Source organism: Propithecus coquereli, unplaced genomic scaffold (genome assembly GCF_000956105.1).
Source record: "Propithecus coquereli isolate 6110/MARCELLA unplaced genomic scaffold, Pcoq_1.0 Scaffold513, whole genome shotgun sequence".
Taxonomy (NCBI): Eukaryota; Metazoa; Chordata; class Mammalia; order Primates; family Indriidae; genus Propithecus; species Propithecus coquereli.
This window is the reverse complement of record NW_012150986.1, coordinates 853,657-872,147: the sequence shown is the minus strand read 5'-3', so window position 1 is coordinate 872,147 and position 18,491 is coordinate 853,657. Positions and strand designations below refer to the sequence as shown.

The 18,491-nt window shown below is 43.3% G+C and overlaps 1 protein-coding gene across 2 annotated transcripts in view; it reads right to left on the bottom strand.

The window, feature by feature from the left end:
* Nucleotides 1-18,491, bottom strand: part of REPS2 (RALBP1 associated Eps domain containing 2) — a 213,224-nt gene that overhangs the window by 10,303 nt on the left and 184,430 nt on the right. For both annotated transcript variants that reach the window (XM_012656630.1, XM_012656629.1), the window contains 2 exons: nucleotides 4,237-4,320; nucleotides 3,039-3,184 (listed from right to left, as the gene is read on the bottom strand). In XM_012656630.1, coding sequence (XP_012512084.1) covers nucleotides 3,039-3,184; nucleotides 4,237-4,320 — 230 coding nt within the window. The remainder of the gene's footprint in view (nucleotides 1-3,038; nucleotides 3,185-4,236; nucleotides 4,321-18,491) is intronic.

Sequence of the window (18,491 nt, the reverse complement as noted above, 5' to 3'; positions counted from 1 at the left end):
ATTCTGCTAATCTGCAGAACACATAATCTTTTCCCCAGCAAGTTCAAAGTCAAAGATTAATTTTTTCATTCATATAGAGTCAGGGAAGAGACTTCATCTGCTTTTAAAACATGTAGATTGGATTTCTTCCAGGACAAGATGGAGTAGAAATATTATCTGTATTTCTCCCACTAAGTACAGCAAAATCTATACATAATACACGAAACAAACATAAAACAACTCTGAAAGATGAACTAAACAAGGCAAACCAGCTAGGGAATTTGATACCCAGGGAAACATATGGCAGTAAATTCGCTGGGTACTTTCACTACCTTCCAGTGGAAGAGAGGTCTCTTCTCACTGTGTTCATGAGGATCTATAACCAAACACTTCTCCCTCTCCCAGCCAGGCTGGTGTCAGTGAAGGCCTAGAGGAGAGACTGAACTACCACCCCCATTCAACAGTAATGAGACACTCTTCTATCCCTAAGGGTATAAACAGAGGCCAAGTTCAGAAACTGGACTTCCATCCCCACCTGGCAGAAACAAGGTGGCACCCTTCTTCCCCCACTGATGAAGTGTCAGAGGAGGCATGCTAAAATAGAAGATTTAAATAAGATCCAGAGATTCATAACATAATACCCAAAATGTCCAGGATACAATTAAAATAAATCAGTGATCATACAAAGGCAATCTCAAATTGAATGAGAAGAGATAATCAACAGATGACAATACCTAGATGACACAGATGTGGGAGTATCTGACTAGGATTTTAATTTGGCCATTATAAAAATGCTTCAATGGACAATTACAAGCACATTTAAAACAAATGAAAAAATAGAAAATATCAGCAAAAAAATAGAAGATATAAAGAAGAACCAAGTGGAAGTTTTAGAATGGAAAAAGATGACAGCTGAAATAAAAACCTCAATGAATAGGCTCAATAGCAGAATGGAGAGGACAGAATCAATAAACATGAAGACAGAAATTATCCAGGTTGAACACAGAGAGACAACAGACTGGGAAAAATACTGAACAGAGCCTCAAGGACCTGTAGGATTTTAAGACCCAATATTTGTCTCAGTGAGTTCCAGAAAAAGAGCAGAAGGAGGAGGACTAAAAAAGCATTTGAAGGAATATTAGCTGAAAAATTCCCAAATTTGGTAAAAGACATAAACGTATAGATTCAAGAAGCTGAACAAAACTCAAACAGGCTAAATTATAGTCAAACTTTTCAAATTAAGTCAAAGAAAAAATTCTTGAAAGCAGAGAAAGAGAAATGATACCTTCCCTATGGGGAAAACAATTCAAATGACAACAGACTTCTAATCAGAAAAGAAGAAAGCCAGAAGGAAGAGGCAAAATATTTTTCAAGCTCCAAAGAAAAAAATCTGCCAACCTAGAACTCTACATCCCATAAAAATATCTTTTAGAAATTAAGAAAAACTCAAGACATTTTCAGATTTTATTCAGCAACAAAAAAATTAAGTTCTGATTCATGTACAACATGAATGAACCTTGAAAACATTATAATAAGTAAAAAAAAAAAAAAGCCAGTCACAAAAGACTACATGTCACATGATTCCATTTACATGAAATGGCCAGAATAGGTGAATCCATAGAGACAGACAGTAGATTAGTGGTTGCCAGGGGTTGGGGGTGAGGGAAGGGGAGAATGAGGAGCGACCGTTAATGGGCATAGAGATTCTTTTCAGGATGATGAAAATGTTCTAAAATTAGATTGTGGTGGTGGTTGTGCGACTTTGTGAATAAACTAAAAACCACTGAATTGTACATTTAAAAGGATGAACTGTATGCTATGTGAATTATATTTTAATAAAGCTGCCTAAAAAAAAAAAGAAAAAGATTTCTGTGTGAACTCCACCAGATGCCCTGTCATCCACTTTGGAGGATACTGTAGCCGCTACTGACTGACTAGAATTAGCATGAAGTTGAGATTAAAGTGGAATGCTGGGGTAGAACATGGAAGCAAATTTAGCCATCTGCCCCTGACAGGGATCCAACCCCTGGGCTTAAGGGTGGCTGGAAGATGGTCAAAGCTCTCAGTGAACAAGAAGGACAAAATATACTTCCTTTATGAACTGATGCCACCAAGGAACTGTTCATTTGAAAAAAAAAATCATCTGAAGAAGAGAGCTGCAGAGATTCAGAGTGGGACTTTGGCTTCAAAGGCGAGTTGCTGACACCGCCCACAGAACTTGCGTTTCTTTCCACAACGGTGGAAGTGGAAGAAAATCCACAGTAGCCTTTGAGACCTGAAAGGCCCACAGAGCAGCATCATGATGGATCTTGAGCATTTTTGTGAGTGAGCAGTCAGGCTCACTTGAAGTCAAGTGACAGCAGCAGGTTTCTGCCCCCAACACCTCCCCTCAATTTCACTAGAGAAATTGACGCAAGGCAAGTGATGGCTCTTCTCAAAGCCAAAGGCGTCTAGAGAAGGATGGCTTGTCCAGACCAGCACTGTCTCAGTCTCTGGCCTCCCTTCAATATCTGTTCTGGCTGGTTAGATAGATATTATGGAGGTTCTACATGTGCCAATTCTGTGCTGAGACGATCAACAAGAGAAACTCTTTATGGAGATGCAAAAGAATCACATACCACATCTACTGAAACTTGGGTCTTCGGGTCATGGAGCTAGCCATTTACCTTGGGGGGGGGGGGACATGAGATAAGACAGGCAGATAGGGAAAACTGCCATTTATAATACTGTCTTCTTCCTAGGAAAATCTGTGCCAACACAAGGAAAAGGGGGTAGGAAGGAAAGGAAGACAAGAGAAAGGGAAGAAAATCAAACCAAACCAAAACACCACAGCCCAGGACTCGCCTGCCCCTTCACGTCAGGTTAAGTCCTATAGCTTATGAAGCCTTCTAACGTCTATGGGAGACTTTAATTCCACGATAGAGATGAGTAAGGTAAGACTAACAACCATAAAATCCTTCAATGGGTATAAGTAAAAACGTAAGCATGTTTACATATACATATATATGCAAATTTAAAGGAAGTTTCTGACCTTGTTCTAACTTATCCACACTACTTACTTTTGGACTGTTGGATGTGGTTTCACGGTTGCTACAGAAGCTGGCCCGCTTACAGTGGTCGAAGGCTCTTGGTTTTCTGTAGTTTGATTTTCAGGTCTCAGTTTCCTACGAATGGGCTTTGATGGGGGCTGAGAATATGGTGTGTCCTGTAGATTAAAAACAAAATAAAAAACCAAAAAGTTAAAGACTTAAACGCTCCCCCCACCCATCATGCCAGTGCCCCACATTCCTCTAGCCCCATCCCCAAGATTAGGCAGGTGCCCTATTCACTGATTCGTGGCTCGGCACAAACTGGAGGGACACAGGCATGAGATTCCAGCTGTCTTTCTTTCTTTCTTTTTCTAAATGCTTGCAGTCTATCACCTCTTTTTGTCATCTGGAAAGATGCAGGAATCAGATTCCAGTGACTTTCCCTGTCTTCTTTCTTTTTAAAAAAATGTTTCCAGCAGTCTATTACTTCTTCTTGTCATTTAAACTCACATAGACCCTGCGTGCATCTCACGCCACAGGGTCTTTTCTAACTGAAGACAAAGTACGGCCTTGACTCACTTGGGGGCTTTTCGGAATATAAGTTTTGAAGTTTGTAAAGGTCTTGGTCATATGCTCATCATTCTCCTATCTCTAATTCCTACATGAAGTCAAGCAAAAGAGCCCAAGGTCTGCTCTCTTTGATGGGAAAAGGGCCTGGGAGAGACTGGGAAAGGGCCAGAGGAGGGTGAGGAGATGAATGGAGAGTAGGATGAGTGAGTGGTGCTTACTGAACAAATGACAGGTAACTCAATAGCATGGCCGGGCAGAGGTGACTATGCCAGGATGCAAGAGGAGACCATGGTACAAAGACCAAGAAGGAGAGACTATCCCACCCCAAGAGGTGCACAGAGGCTTAGCAGGTTTGTGGGATTTCACTAAAGACACCTGTCCCTCCCAACAGCACTTTTTGATCTTGCCAAAAGCAAAGCCACCATGTTTAGCTGGGAGGTTGAGGAGGGGAGTACAAACTGTCAGTGACATCAGGGCTCTAACCCAAGAATGTTCAGGACCCTAATCTTCACAAAGAACCTGCATTCCAGGAAATCTGGATCATTAACATTCATTTCAGGACATGGAAACTTTAAAACAATAGATCTGCTAAGAGAGGCAAGAAGCCCGGGGTGAGACTCACCATGGCATCATAACAGCACCTTTGTGCTGGCCTTACCTTCTTAGCTGGACTACTTTCTGCAGCCTGCGAAGGGGCTCTGTTCAGCTGTGGGAGTAACTCAGCCTCGGACACTTGTTCAGACTGTAGTAAGGGATCAGAGAGAGGACAGAAATGCAAAAATACAACCACCTAAATATACAATGAAGAGCATTTAGGAAGATAGTCACTAAGGGAAAACTAATTTAGACGAAGTTGCAGTCAAGAATGGTTAGGTCTGCTGATCCTTGGGAAAAACCTTCCATAGATTCTACTATCCCCCCCACCCCTCCTTCCAGTGTTATTCAACCTTAGAAAAGGTATCATGGGAATTTCTCCTGTAATTGGACACACATATTGCCAAAAAACTCATGCTTCATACGATCAAACTCTAAAAATAACAGGGCTTATCAGAAAAATAGGCTTGGAAAAGAAATTAAGATTGTAACTCAAGCACTAACAAAAACAATCATCATCTTTAAAAAAACACTGAAAATTTTTTAAATGTCAAACTCCTAACAAAGAAACACTCTAGGAGCAGTGTGAAGAAGAAGAGGCAAGAACAACCACCAGGATCGACCACAGCCTGCATGCCACCGCATCCCCGCGGCCAGTGCGCACGTCCTGCCACCAGCGCCGACCCGCCATCACCACCGTGTCCAAAAGAAAGGCTGAAGGAGATAAAGCCAAGGTGAAGGGCAAACACAGAGAAGATCTCCAAGGTTGTCGGCTAAACCTGCTCCTCCAAAGCCAGAGGCCAGACCTAAAAAGGCCCCTGCAAAGAAAGGGGACAAGGCACCCAAAGGGAAAAGGGGAAAGCTGGCACTGGCAAGGAGGGAAATAGCTCTGCAGAAAATGGAGACGTTGAAACAGACCAGAAAGGCACAGAAAGCTGAAGGTGCTGGAGATGCCAAGGGAAGTGTGTGCATTTTTGGTAACTATGTACTTCTGGTAACTGTGTAGTTTGAAATACTATTTTTTATCAAGCTTTATAAAAATGCAGGATTTTGCTTTTCTTTTCTTTTGAGCTATGTTGTTAGCACAGAGAACATTCCATTGTTGTTTTGGGGGAAGGGGCATATGTCACTAATAGAATGTTTCCGAAGCTGAATTGATGTGGAGAAAACACTTTTCCCTCCTAGTTTCGTGAGACATCCTCTTGGCTCCCAGGAGGAGGAATTCCTTGATGCTGACACACACAGCCACCTTGGCACGGATGCCTTTGGTATGGAAAAACTAAAATTCATTTTTATGTCATCTATTCTCTCTCTGCCTTCAGCATAAACATGACCCCCTTAAATCCACACAACTCTTGGGATCTGATCCCCCAAAATTGGCTACCAGTATGTCAAACAACCTGGACTTTCCAGTGACACCACTGAGATGGTGTCCCTCAAAAAAGCAGTGGTTCCACTTCTACACTGTGGATCTTCAGATAAATTCTGCCGGTTTCATTTCATTTCCTGAAAGTCAGGGTTGGTTTGTGAAAAGCTGCTAAACAACACGCAAAATGTGAAATGTCAACCCTCACTCTAAACTTTCCCTGTGCAGAGCATCAAATGAAGACTTCATCATTGGGTTTTATAGTGGCCTTCTGATTTTGTTAGACCATTGAAGAAGGGAGTTTAAAAGTTGTTGTATGTTGTTAACTACTGTCTGCTCATGTCCTGCCTGAAATAGCATGATGGTTTATGAAAAGCATCACTAATAAGGCTGGATACAGTTTGGAAAAAAAAGGAAAAACACTCTAGTAAGTATGGCCCTTTCCCTTAAAAAAGGAAGGGGGAGTGTGGTAGAAGGAGTACTCAGAGGGTTGGAGGTCCTGAGTGGCACAGAATCAATGACTGAATACACAAAGATCGGCAAGGAATACCTGCAAAGCACTTCGAGACGGAGCAGGCACCAAGCAGCTAAGTGGAAGAACATAGGGTGACTGAGTGTCCTGTGTGCCCCGCTGTTCCTCAGGGCTTGCTATCTTCCGCTGTTTGAGTACTTTGCTTTCAGCTGCTATTAGCCAGTGATGCAAAACATTCACATGCTGAGAGCAAAACCCACCTATGAACCAATGTGACTTCCACATCACGCTGACATCAGTCATCTACTGACCCACAAATAATCCACGCTACAGAAGCACACAATGTAGCACAACAAACTGTCTTAGTGTGCCTGCTTTGTCCCTGATCTGGCCTTCTCTAACCTCTTGCGGAGTGTGGCTTCTTCCTCTGACTCTACTGAAATGGCTGGTGCCTAAAGGTGTGAACATTCTCCCATTTGGCAGATTCTGGCTGCCTTTTCTAGTCTTCTCCTTATTAACCTTCTGCCCAGCGTGGCACCCTTGACTACCTCTTAAAACTCCTGTCCCTGGCATCTGAGAAGCTGCAATCTGCTACTTTTAATCATTCTTTCTCTCTTTCCTGTGTTGATTCCTTTTATCGCTCCAACATAGGATTTTTCAAGGTTCTGTCTTCATTTCCCCTGACCATTTTTCCCTCCCTGTTCATTCTCTCCCAGGAAATCCTATCTGCTCCTACATTTTATCCCAACCAACTCCCCACCTGTCCATCACGCAGGCATTCAACATGCCTGATTTTTAGTTCCAACTATTTCTTATAGCCTTCTCCCTTCCATTAAGGATAACCGTATTATTGTTGCTATTGTTGTTTATAGATACTATGATGCATTCAACATTTACTATGTCATACACTGCTCGAAGGGCTTTGCATGGATTATTGCAATTCATCATCACAGCTCTAGGAAGTAGTTATTATCCCAATCTTCTTGATAAAGAAATCAAAGATCAAGAAGTTAAGGAGCTCCCCCAAGGTCACGCAAATAGCAGGGTCTGAACCCAGGCCTGAATTTCCAAAGCTGGGATTGTAACCACTTACTATACAGCCTCAGGTACTCTTAGGCTTAAATGTTATTTGTTCAAGACATATTTATTGAACAGCTACTACAGGCAGGCCCTGTGCTAGTGCTGGTATTCAGGGATGAACAAGACACAGACCCTGCTTACGAAGAGCCTGAGGTCTAGCAGGAGTGGCAGGGAATTGACCAGGCAAATGTGCTTCAGTGGGCTGTGGTCGGAAAGTATGGGGACTACAGAAGACTTAGCTTTGTGTGTCAGCAAAGACTGGGAAGCAGGAGATGCGTCAGCTGATGCCTGAGTGATGAGCAGGATGCCCCCAGTTAAAGGGCCAATGCACAAGGACGGTGCTAAAGGAGACTCAAAAAGTAGGCTCTGGCCGAGTGCATGGCTCACATCTGCAATCCTATTACTTTGGGAGGCCGAGGCGGGAGGATCACTCGAGCTTAGGAGATGGAGACCAGCTTGGGCAACGTAGCGAGATGCCGTCTCCACAAAAAATAGAAAAATTAGCCGAGCGTGATGGCATATGCCTGTAGTCCCAGCTACTCGGGAGACTGAGGCAGGAGGATCGCTTAAGACTAAGAGTTTGAGGTTGCAGTGAGCTGTGATCACACCACTGCACTCTAGCCCAGGCAACAGAGTGAGACCCTATCTCAAAAAAAAAAGTAAACTCACAAAAGGCCTCCCATGCTCTGACATCCAGAATTTAAGCCTGGGCTACCACAAGAATACTGAGGCCAATCGCCAAGACAGAAAACACAGGAGTGAGCGGGAGCTCACTTGAAGGCAGACTGAGTTTGAAGTGCCTGAGAAACATCCAAGCAAAGCTTTCCAGGAGCAATTCATTGTCAGGAGTCTGGGAAATACAAGCCCTCACCCCACTTTCCTTGGAGGTTCATACAAATGGAGTCATATTCTAAGACCCATGAGCCAAATGTCAGCTTTATTAACAGCTGAGGGAGGGCCTGATAATTGTCCGAATACAGGGCTTCCCCTGAACCATGGACCTGAGGCCCCTTCTTGCCTTCCACTCACAAACCTATTGCTTGGAAGGCATATGTTCCGGCCCCAGGTCTATGCATGCAGCCTCCTTCAGGGACCACAGGTGTGTGGCAACACATCCTACCAGGCAGGCGGAGAGAGGAGGAGTGACAGACTCAGGCACTCTGCCTTTCAAGTGGTTGCTTCTCCTCCATGGGTGGATGGAGAAGCATTTGCTTGACCACTCCCTTCTCCGTGGAGATGAGTAAAGTCTTCTCATGGAAATACTGAGGGCAATGATAAATTGACTCTCTTTTCAACATAAATGAGGATTCTAGACACAGCAAAAGTAGTAGAGTGTCTTTATTATCGCCTCCTTTTCTCTTAAACATCTCTAAAAACCCAAACAACAATGGGGTGGGGGTTGGGAAGGATGAGGAAGCAGTTGAGATGTGTCTGAAAATGCTTCTTACTTACCTTCCTGAAGTTGTATGCAAGGGCCTGGCTTTTCTAGCTCTGTGACTCGTGACAGACAACTGCATGGTGTTATGTCAGGCTGAATCTGACCATCAATCTCTTTAGGAAGAAACTTAAGACCTCTCACGCCCTCCTACTGCTCCGTGACTGAGTCTAGATGGGCCCCACCTACTGAGCATGCAGAGGGACAAATCTCAGGAGGGACCTGGAACACAGGAATCGGGAAGGTCCCAGAATAAGGCAGAGCCTTGACAGAGCCAGAATTTATCCCATGAAAAGAGACAAGCAAAGAAACCCAGCTTTGTGATAAGAAAAACTAAAGATGAGATTGAGACATGCAAAAGCCCCTCTTCACAATAAGCTATTTCACTTTCCTTCATGAAAACAGTGTGAGGCTTACGTTAGATCTAGCAGCTAGAAAGCAGAACAAACCAGGGAGGTTTCTTTGCTATTTCTTCGGACTTTCTAAGTTACTAATTTTGGAAAAATGATAACCCATGGAAACAGGGGGGTCTCAATGGCTCGCTTCTTCCTCTGTGTTTTCGAGAAGTCTGCCACCACGACAATATTGCCTTGTCCAAAATTTCGGTTGTCTGAACTGAAATCCAATGTCTGATTCTTTTGAAAGAAACAAATATCTTGATTACAATTAACATTGCAAATGGCAGTCCTGCACTCACGGCTCCAAGTGTAACAACATGTACCCAGACAGGATGCAGCAAAAAAGGAAAATGTACTTTGCTTTAGCAAAGAGCTCACTGAAACTTGAGCTAAAGTGCCTTTTAAAAATATGTATCTTATATTTAAATATTAACACTCCCCTAGCCACAAATGACCAGTATATTTTCATTCTAATCGTGCAATGAAAAACCTGGAAAGGTCACATGGACTTAGAAGGTGCTGCCACTCAGGATGTGGAGAATTGTCCTGGGGTTTTGCCCATCCTCATGGTAGATGGCATAATACAGTCCCTGCTGAGATGGCTTCCCAGAAATGGACACGGGCTCAGAGAGGCTAAGCATTTTGTGTATTCATTTATTCAATGACACAGATATTTAATTTGTACCTCTGATGTGTCAGGGACCACAGTAGATGCTTGGGACATGAGTAGGAGGAAGCCAGCTGTAGTAGGTGCTGTAGTGTCCCCACCCAGATCACCTAAACCTGGCTGGTACATCCAACCCCCAGCTGCTCTGAGTATTGGCTACTAAGGACTCACAGCTGCCGTCCTCTCTAGAGAATTATCCTCAACTAATGAAAGCCCAACTTCCAACTCCACCCCCAGCAGCCCACAGTAACTGACTTAGAAAGGATATAAAAGGCCAGTCCCCTGTCTCAAAGGGGGATAACTGTGTGATGCAATTTACCTACCAGACTCCTGCCCATGGCTCAGGCCAAGGCCAGACTTTATCTGAGACTACATCATTGTTTGGCTCTTTCCCCTTCCCCACCTTTCTTCCCTCTCCTTCTTCTAGGTTTTTTTCCTAAAGAGCATTCCCTCAACAAATCACTTTCCAAGAATCCTCATCTCAGGTTCTGCCTCCAGGGAAGCTGACCTGAGACACTATGCGAGCTACTCTCAGAAGAGGGGACTTAAAGCACTCTAGCATGCTTCTCCTTGGCGTCTGCCTCTGTCTGTCTCTTTCTCTCTCTGTCTCTCATATCACCTTGCTGGGGGAAGCCAGCTGCCATGTTGTGAAGATACCCAAGCAGTTCTAACAAGGGTTCCATGTAGCAAGGAAGCGAGGCTTCCTTCCAACAGCCATGTGAGTGAGCCATCTTAGAAGTGGATCATCAGCCTCAGTCAAGCCTTCAGACGACTGCAGTCCTGGATCACATCTTGACAGAAGCCTCACGGGAGAACATAAGCCACAGCCACTCCCAAATTCCTGACCCACAGAGACTGTGAGTTAATAAATGCTACTTGTTTTAAGGTTCATTTTTCAGATTTTTTTCTTTTTTTAAATCATATCTCTGGATCTGAAAGTTTCTTTTTTAAAAGAGCACTCCAGTACTTCTAGAATTTGGGACCTAGTAGGCTGGAGGAAGGGTGAGGAAGAGGGAGAAGAATGGGAGGACTGAAGATGGAGAAGGGCAGTGGGGGCGCCATACATGGTCTTACGGACCTGGATGGTTCTGGACTGTCTGCTCGCCACTCAACACCATCCCCCACTTCAATGCTTTTCCCTACACTGCAGCAGCAGGTAGAAGCTTGGGAATGTCTAATCCTTTTTGTAAGTACCTAATTTCTTAAATTAAATCTCTTCCAGTATGAAATACCAAGAGTAGTTTCTGATATGCAGACTGATATACACCCATGTTGAGGATTTGGAGCTTATCCTGTGGGCCGTGGGCCATGGGCCATAGAGGCCACTGAAGGATTTTAAATAGGGAAGTGATCTGACTAGATTTGTATTTTAGAAGGGTTATTCTGGATCCAGTGAGTAAAAAGGACTAGAAGCAACTCACACTAGAGGAAGGCAACCAAATTACAATGCTGAAGAAGAAACCAAGACAAGAGATGGTCATTTAAGCTAGGTTAGTAGGCATGGGGACAGGCAGACGCAAGAGCTATTTACACTGGAAACTGAATACATCCTTGGTGATGTTTGGAATGTGGTAAGTAAAAGAAAAAAACAAGGACACATGGAACCCATGTTTTGATCTTGGATAATGGGTAACTGGTTGAGGGATAGTTTAAAGCAAGCAGAAAGAATTATGGCAATATAGAAACTGAACAAAATTAAGCAGATTCATCATAACACAGTATTAGAACAACCCATTTATATCTTTCTCTAGCTGTATCTCTCAAATGGAGGTGCGAGGAAACACCAGTTCCATGAATTGTCTAGAACAGAGATTGGCAAACTTTTTCTGTAATGGGCCAGAGAGTAAATATCTTGGGCTTTGTGGGTCAGAGTGTCTCTGTTGCAACACTGCAACTCTGCTGTTGTGCTGAAGCAGCCACAGACAATACAATGAATGGGCATGGCCCTGTTCCAATAAATTTTATTTACAAAAACAGATGGTGGCATAGATTTGGCCTGTGGGCCATAGTTCGCAGCCCCTGGCCTAGGGGGAAAAGGAATCTACAGATAAGCCTAGGAAACATGGCCTAGTCTATCTCCTTCTTGGAGATCCACTGAGCTCATAGCACATTACATGCTCTGAAATTCTGTGGGGTAAAGGAATCCACTTGCCTTTGCTTAATCTATCAGTTCCCAAACTTATTTGGCTTCATTCAACTCCTTAGTCTCATGTAACTCCTATTAACATCCAACAGAAATAATGTTCTGTGGAGCACACTTTGGGAAACACTGACCATAGACTGGAGTTTAGAGGAACAAAGGAAGAACATTCCATTTGACGTGAATGCCAAATGGAATTCACCCAATCCTTGGAGGGGGAGCATTCTCCACAGTGATTACAGGTCCAAACTCCAGAGGCCCCTGCTGCACTCCCCTCCTCCTCTCACTTTGGCCAAGAGTATGGAGGCAGGATGAGGATGAGATTGCTATCTGGCAAGAAAGGGCTCCCTTCCTCTCTTCCTCCCTCCTTTCCTGCAGCAGCAGCTGTTGCTGCTGCCAACTACTTCGCTGTGTGAATTTATTTACTATACTCCTTTAAAACCTCCTGGACAAAAACACAATAAAAATCACCCCTTATAATAGTTTAGGCAGAGGAACACAACACTGATAAATTACAGATTTTTTAATTAGCTAACAACATGTCTCAGATTCGAGTTCCACTGAGACAGGCTAGCTTTACACAGTTCCCACTGCCCCTATCTGAGTCCAGGTGCTTATCACACCTCCCACCTGGGCCACTGCAACGACTTCAGCACGTCTTTTTCCAGCCTTCAGTTCCTGCCCTGTCTGATCCACCCTGCACACCACTGAGAACTCAATCGTGTAAAGCACCATCTCATCAGAATACTTTTTCTCACAGCCCTTCAGTGGCTCCCTGTGGCCTATGACATACAACACAATCCCTCAGCCAGTTAAAGGTCTTCTATCATCTGGCTCCAATTGACCTCTGCATCATAACTGGGTTAGTTTGCCCATATGGAACCTCCTCCAGGCATATAAGTATTCCCTGAATTCTCAAGCACACCAGAAGTTTCTTCCCAACTCCATTCTGTTTGTTCTAGATCCTCTAGCCCACTGGTTCCCAAATATAGCTGGCGCAGGAGAATTATCTGGGGAATTTTTTATAAATTACAGACTTCTAGATGCTACCCCAGACTTTCCTCATTGGAATCTCCTAGGGATGGAGCATTAGAAACTTGTATTTTAACAAGCTCCCTAGGTGATTTTTATGCAGCTAGTCTAGACCAACTGGGGACCACTGACAGTCCAAACTCTTCATTTAAGAGATGAGAAAACCAAGTCTCCAAGGCCCTAGTCGAGTCAAGGCCACAGGTGGTCTTGCAATTACTAACTAGGCTTCTTAATTGTTTTCTCATCCATTTATCATGGAGGGAATGGGGATATATGCCACATGGGTCCATAAATAAATATTTGCAGCTGGGCAAAATCTTCAGCAATTAGATTTTGTTTAAAAGTCAGATTTGTAACAAAAAACTCAAATGCCATTTTTTAAAAATAAGTAATCTAATTGCAGAACTTTGCCAAGATGTTAATAATTGGTGACTTTTTTTAAGTTTGCAATATTCATGCTATTGACAGAGTAGAAAAAGAAACTCAAGCTCTGTTTATCATCCAAGAATCCAGGTAGATCCCAAGAATGGGATCACAAAGACAGTGGTTAAATTCTAGGCAGATAAACAGACAATCTTGCTGCAGGCTCTAGGGGCTTTTGGCATCCTATCAGTATTCTAAATGTCATTTATCCTAATTTTCACCTGATCCCCATCTCTGCTAGGCAAGGACACACCAGGCCCATTTGGTCAAATCCAGGCACAGAAGATGCAGAACCAGTGGCCACACTGGCAACAGCAAACCCCATCATTCCACAACCAGGCTCAGAGAGAATAGGTAAATGTAGCCTCAAGAGGGTCCACAGGACTGAATTCTCAGCAAGAATGATTACCAAAATCCACGACCCAAGTCACCTGTAAGAGATAGACATGGAACTGAACTGTAGGCACCTGGAGGGCAAGATCTGTGTCTTGCTTCACTATCATTTTCCCAGTGCCTAGGCTGAATGCCAGCACACAGCAGGGCCCCTGATCAATGTGTGGAATGAGCCAGCAATGAACCTAACACTGTTCCATATTCTACTGGACAAGTGGTCAAGAATTCATCCCATGGTAACTGGAGCCACAGAGCACAGAACAGTTACAGGGTTTACAGGGTACAGGCTTTGGAGTCAAATCCAGATTTGCACTTGCTCAGTGTGTAAGCTGGTCATGTGCTTTAACCTCTCTGAGCTGCAATTTCTTCATCTGCAAAATGGGGATGATCCACATAACTCACAGCATTGTGAAGATTAAGTGAAACACCTGTCTAGAGTGCTAAGCACAATTATTAAAATACATAGTAACTGTTCAGCAATGGCAGCTAGTATCCTAATTAGGATTAAAACTACAATTGGTTTCCCAGGCATAGTTTCTGCTACTGCAAGCAGCAGCCAATTGAACATAAGGGACTTTTTTCCCTTTAGCCAAATAGATGAAAACCTACACTGAGAAAATGCTGACTCCAATTTAGAATATAAGGAGATCCCACAAAGCAGGCTATCCACAACCCAAATTTGTGCCACTGGATATTATTGCTATCGATATTGGAGGGGACAAATTTTTAAAAATAAAAGCCCTTTCAGACTTTCAGATTCCATGGCCGCCTCAGCACAGACATCTCAGGCAGTTTGCACTGAACATCTCTGGTGGGTCCCCCACCTATGGTGGACCAATCCAACATTGAAGACATTCAGGAAAAAAACACGGACAGAGGAGCTCAGGGACAGCTTCGGTGAAAGTGAATCATTAGTGGCTATAATGGGCAACTTATTCAGCAGTCATGTGGCAGAGTCCCCTGGGGATTCCTGGAACCCATTGAATTATGGACAACATCTAAGAAACAGACTTACTGTTACAACTAAAGGACTATGGATGCTTTATTTAAGTCTAAAAGAGAAATATTTTGACTATGACCAGGGTTTGGTTCTTCTATTTCCAATTTCTAGTAATAGAACAGAAATCTGAGTCCCATTCTCTACGGCCATATTATAACACTGTCTGAAGAGTCAACAACATGAGCCTCACAGGTAAGGTGAGCTATGGCAGGATTCTCTTGACAGTCCCGCTCTCCATGGACAAGGTTGAAGAAAGATGCCCTGCGCATGCCTCCTGCCAAACCAGATGCTCACTAAACAGGCACCCACCAGCAACACAACTGAAAGGCATCTCGTTATGAGGCCCTTAGAAGTCCCTTTTGCTGGTCCCCACTCCTGACATACATAGGCCTGGCAACAATAATAAAACTATATGAAAATTTCAAAATGTCTCAAAGTCCTGGCCTATGAATTGATATTTTACCACACTTATAATTTGAATTCCCTTCCTGGTTCTGTAGCTCTGTATTAGTGACAGAATGTTAGAACAACATCTTTTCTGACCACTAATAGCTCACACTTAAGACTCTGATAAATCTCCCCTTTTGGGTTGACACAGCCCTTCCTGCATGAGCTACATCCATCAGAGGAATGTGGCTTTTAAAAAATTTCAATTGGAAATAGCTGGCTAGAGAGGTAGCTGTAAAAATTATTTAAGAGTTAGGAACCAGCTATAAAATAAATTCACCACTGATGAGGATGTGGAGCTGGAATGGGAACACTATTGATGGAGTGTAAATCAGCACAAACACTCTGTAAAACTGTTTGGCAGTATCTACTAAAACTGAACATATGCCTACCCTATGACCCAGAAATTCTACTCTTAGATATATACCCGAGAGAAATGAAAACACACATCCATTCACAACTTATACATGAATGTTCGTAACAGCACTACCCATAATTGTCAAAATCTGAAAACTACAAAATGTCCATCAACAGTAGAAAACAGTGATATATTTGCACATACAGTGGAATACTATATAGCAATGACCTACAGCTATTATACGTAAAATAATATGGATGAATCACACAAACGTCATTTTAAAAAAAAGTAGCCAGATATAGAGTATATACTGTCTGAGTCCACTTGTATAAAGTGGAAAACAGGCAAAACTAATCTATGCTGTTTAAAGTCAGAATAGTGGTAACCCTAAGAATAGGACATAGTGACTGGAAAATGGCACAAGGGGGGCTTGTGGGGTGCTAGTTCTGTTTCTTGATTTGGGTGCTGATTATATGCATGTGTTCAGCTTGTGAAAATTCACTGAGTTTCTCATTCAATGTGTACTCTTCTATATGCATATTATACTTCAATAAAGAGTTAAAAAAAATAAATCCAGTAGAGCTAATTTCCTGTAATGTCCTTAAAGTGCCACCTAGTGGTACAAGTTAAATGTAAACAAGAGGAAGTTTTGCCTTTAGCAACTTCAAAAATACGGTCCCATTTCTTACAGCACATTCTGGGATTGGACTGAAACAGTGCCCTAGACTAAAATCATTGGCATAATACATAAAGAAAAAAAAACTTCTCGCTGCCTGACACACACCCTCCTGACACAAGGATTCGGAGGCAAGCAAGGCTGTCTACTGCAGCACACACTAGTACTAGTGAGCTGATGAGGCACATCTCTTCCCAACTCCGCTTGCAATCAGCATGGTGGGCGTATTTACAACGCAGCAGCAAAGGCTACAAATTGGGGCTTCCCTTCCCTCCCACCCCTGCCTCCAGGAGAGAAGGTTTACCAACACACCACTAGGTGATGCCTGCAAAACTTGCTAGGCAGAGCAGGGTACTTAGGAGGGAGTTGAGAAGAAAAATTCCTTTCCCCTGTTTTCTCTGGAAAGGCTTGTTTCCTTCTTCGTCACCTTCAAGGTACACTGCTGTGCTGAGGCCCAGTCTGGTTTCTTTTAATTATGCTTGAGGAACACAGAATTGGGAAGGCCCACCCACAGCAAGCCTTTGAAGCTGCCAGTTGGAGAAAGGATATTTGCTCAGAGTTTTGCTAGTAAGGTCTGAAAGACAGAGCACCTTGGTAAGACAAAGGTCCTCAAGGAAAAACCACAAAGCACAGACACAGGCATCACGATCCATGCATTAGGAGACGGTGGATGAAAGGCTGATGGGAAGGCCTATCCATCTTTCTATTGATTCTTCTCACTTCTGTTATCTTGATCTATGGCAGGATTCTCTTGAGACTCGTGTTCCCCACTGGAAAGAAGACTGAAGAAAGATGTCCTGTGTGTGCCTCTTGCCAACTGATTCTTCTCCTTCTCATTTCCATTATTTATAGAAACAGGTGACGATCTGCATTTGGCCAGTAGGCTGTGGTTGGCTGATGTAGGCAGAGGCCGGCCCATGAAAGGTAGCAGAAGTGGGTAAGAGCATGATTCTACTACAAGTGGTTTAGCAGCCAGTCCAGCTCTTATTCTGGACTTGTGACCGCTAATTTCTGGCTATCCCTGAGTGTGTTCTGCATTTGCCAACTAGACCCTACCTCTGTTTCACTGGGCCTGTAGTGATACTAATTATAACAGGTCATTGTTGCTGAGGCTTGACCACATACCACACACTGTATTAAGTCCTTTACAGATCTTGACTCATTTAATCATCACAACTGTATGAAAACAGACACTACCATTATCCCCATTTTATAGATGATGAAATTGAGGCACAGAAAGACTAAGTCACTTGCCCAAAGTCACAAAACAAGTAAGAGGCAGAGACAGGATCTGAACCCCGAGCCCAGGCTCTTAAATCCTCGGTCAGGCTGCCTCCCTTGTCCTTTCCCATTAACACCACCACACACATGGGCACCCTCCCCTTCTTCCCCACTTCCACGTTTGCTCCTCCTCTGACCCTCTCTAGAGTGCTTCCTGTTTTCTGTCACAGTGCATGGGGGTTGGGGCCAGAGAAGAGAAATGAGGATTCCATTGCTCAGGAACCTAGAAACCAACCGTAATTGAGCCCCTGAGGAAAACAGGACTATCTTGTTAGTTATGGGAAATGCAGTGACCAGCTATTGCCTACACCCCTTGTCAATAAAGCATGAGGAAATCGGTTTAAGTGAGATAGCCAGAAAATGACACAGTTATATATAAGTACCATGAGAGACTGCAGAACGGACGGTGGTAGGCGCAACTGCCATCAGAGGGCGAGAAAGGATGAAGGAGCTATAGGATAAGGATCAGACCACAATCTTTGTGCTCCCATAGTCTCAACAAAGTGTGGGCCTATAGTAAGCACATTCCATCAACATCACATGAACTTACGGCATCTCTAGAGGAATAATGCCGGCAAGATAAGCTTTATACAATACAACAGTATCATGGGCACAGTATATTAATAATAAGGAGGGGGAAACCTAAGAAGGAAAATAAGTTGCTTTATTAAGAGGTTTCATAAAATAAAATGTATTAACATCCCTGATAAAGGCAATGTGTCAGCTCACTTGTTAAGAAAATAATTCTGAGCCATGGTTTCAAAGCACAGCAAACTAGTAGGAGCTGGCACTCTGGGGTGGACAGCCAGGGTCAGAATCACAGCCTTAACTCTGATTTGCTGTGGGTGACCTTGAGCAAGTTGCTGAAGTTCTCCGTGCCTTTGTTTACTTACATGCAACATGAAGACAGCAATAGAACCTATCGCACATGGTTGTTATGAGGATTGAATCAGTTAATATTTGCAAAGCACTTAGAAGAGCATCTGGCACATAAGCACTCTATTTTGAAGTGCTTGATAAATTAATAAAATAAATGAAGAATCATAACGCTTCTATGGTTTGTATACTCTTAAAATCAATTTTGAAATAGAAGAAATAACTAAAGAAGCCAAGCCTAGGCCGGGCGTGGTGGCTCATGCCTGTAATCCTAG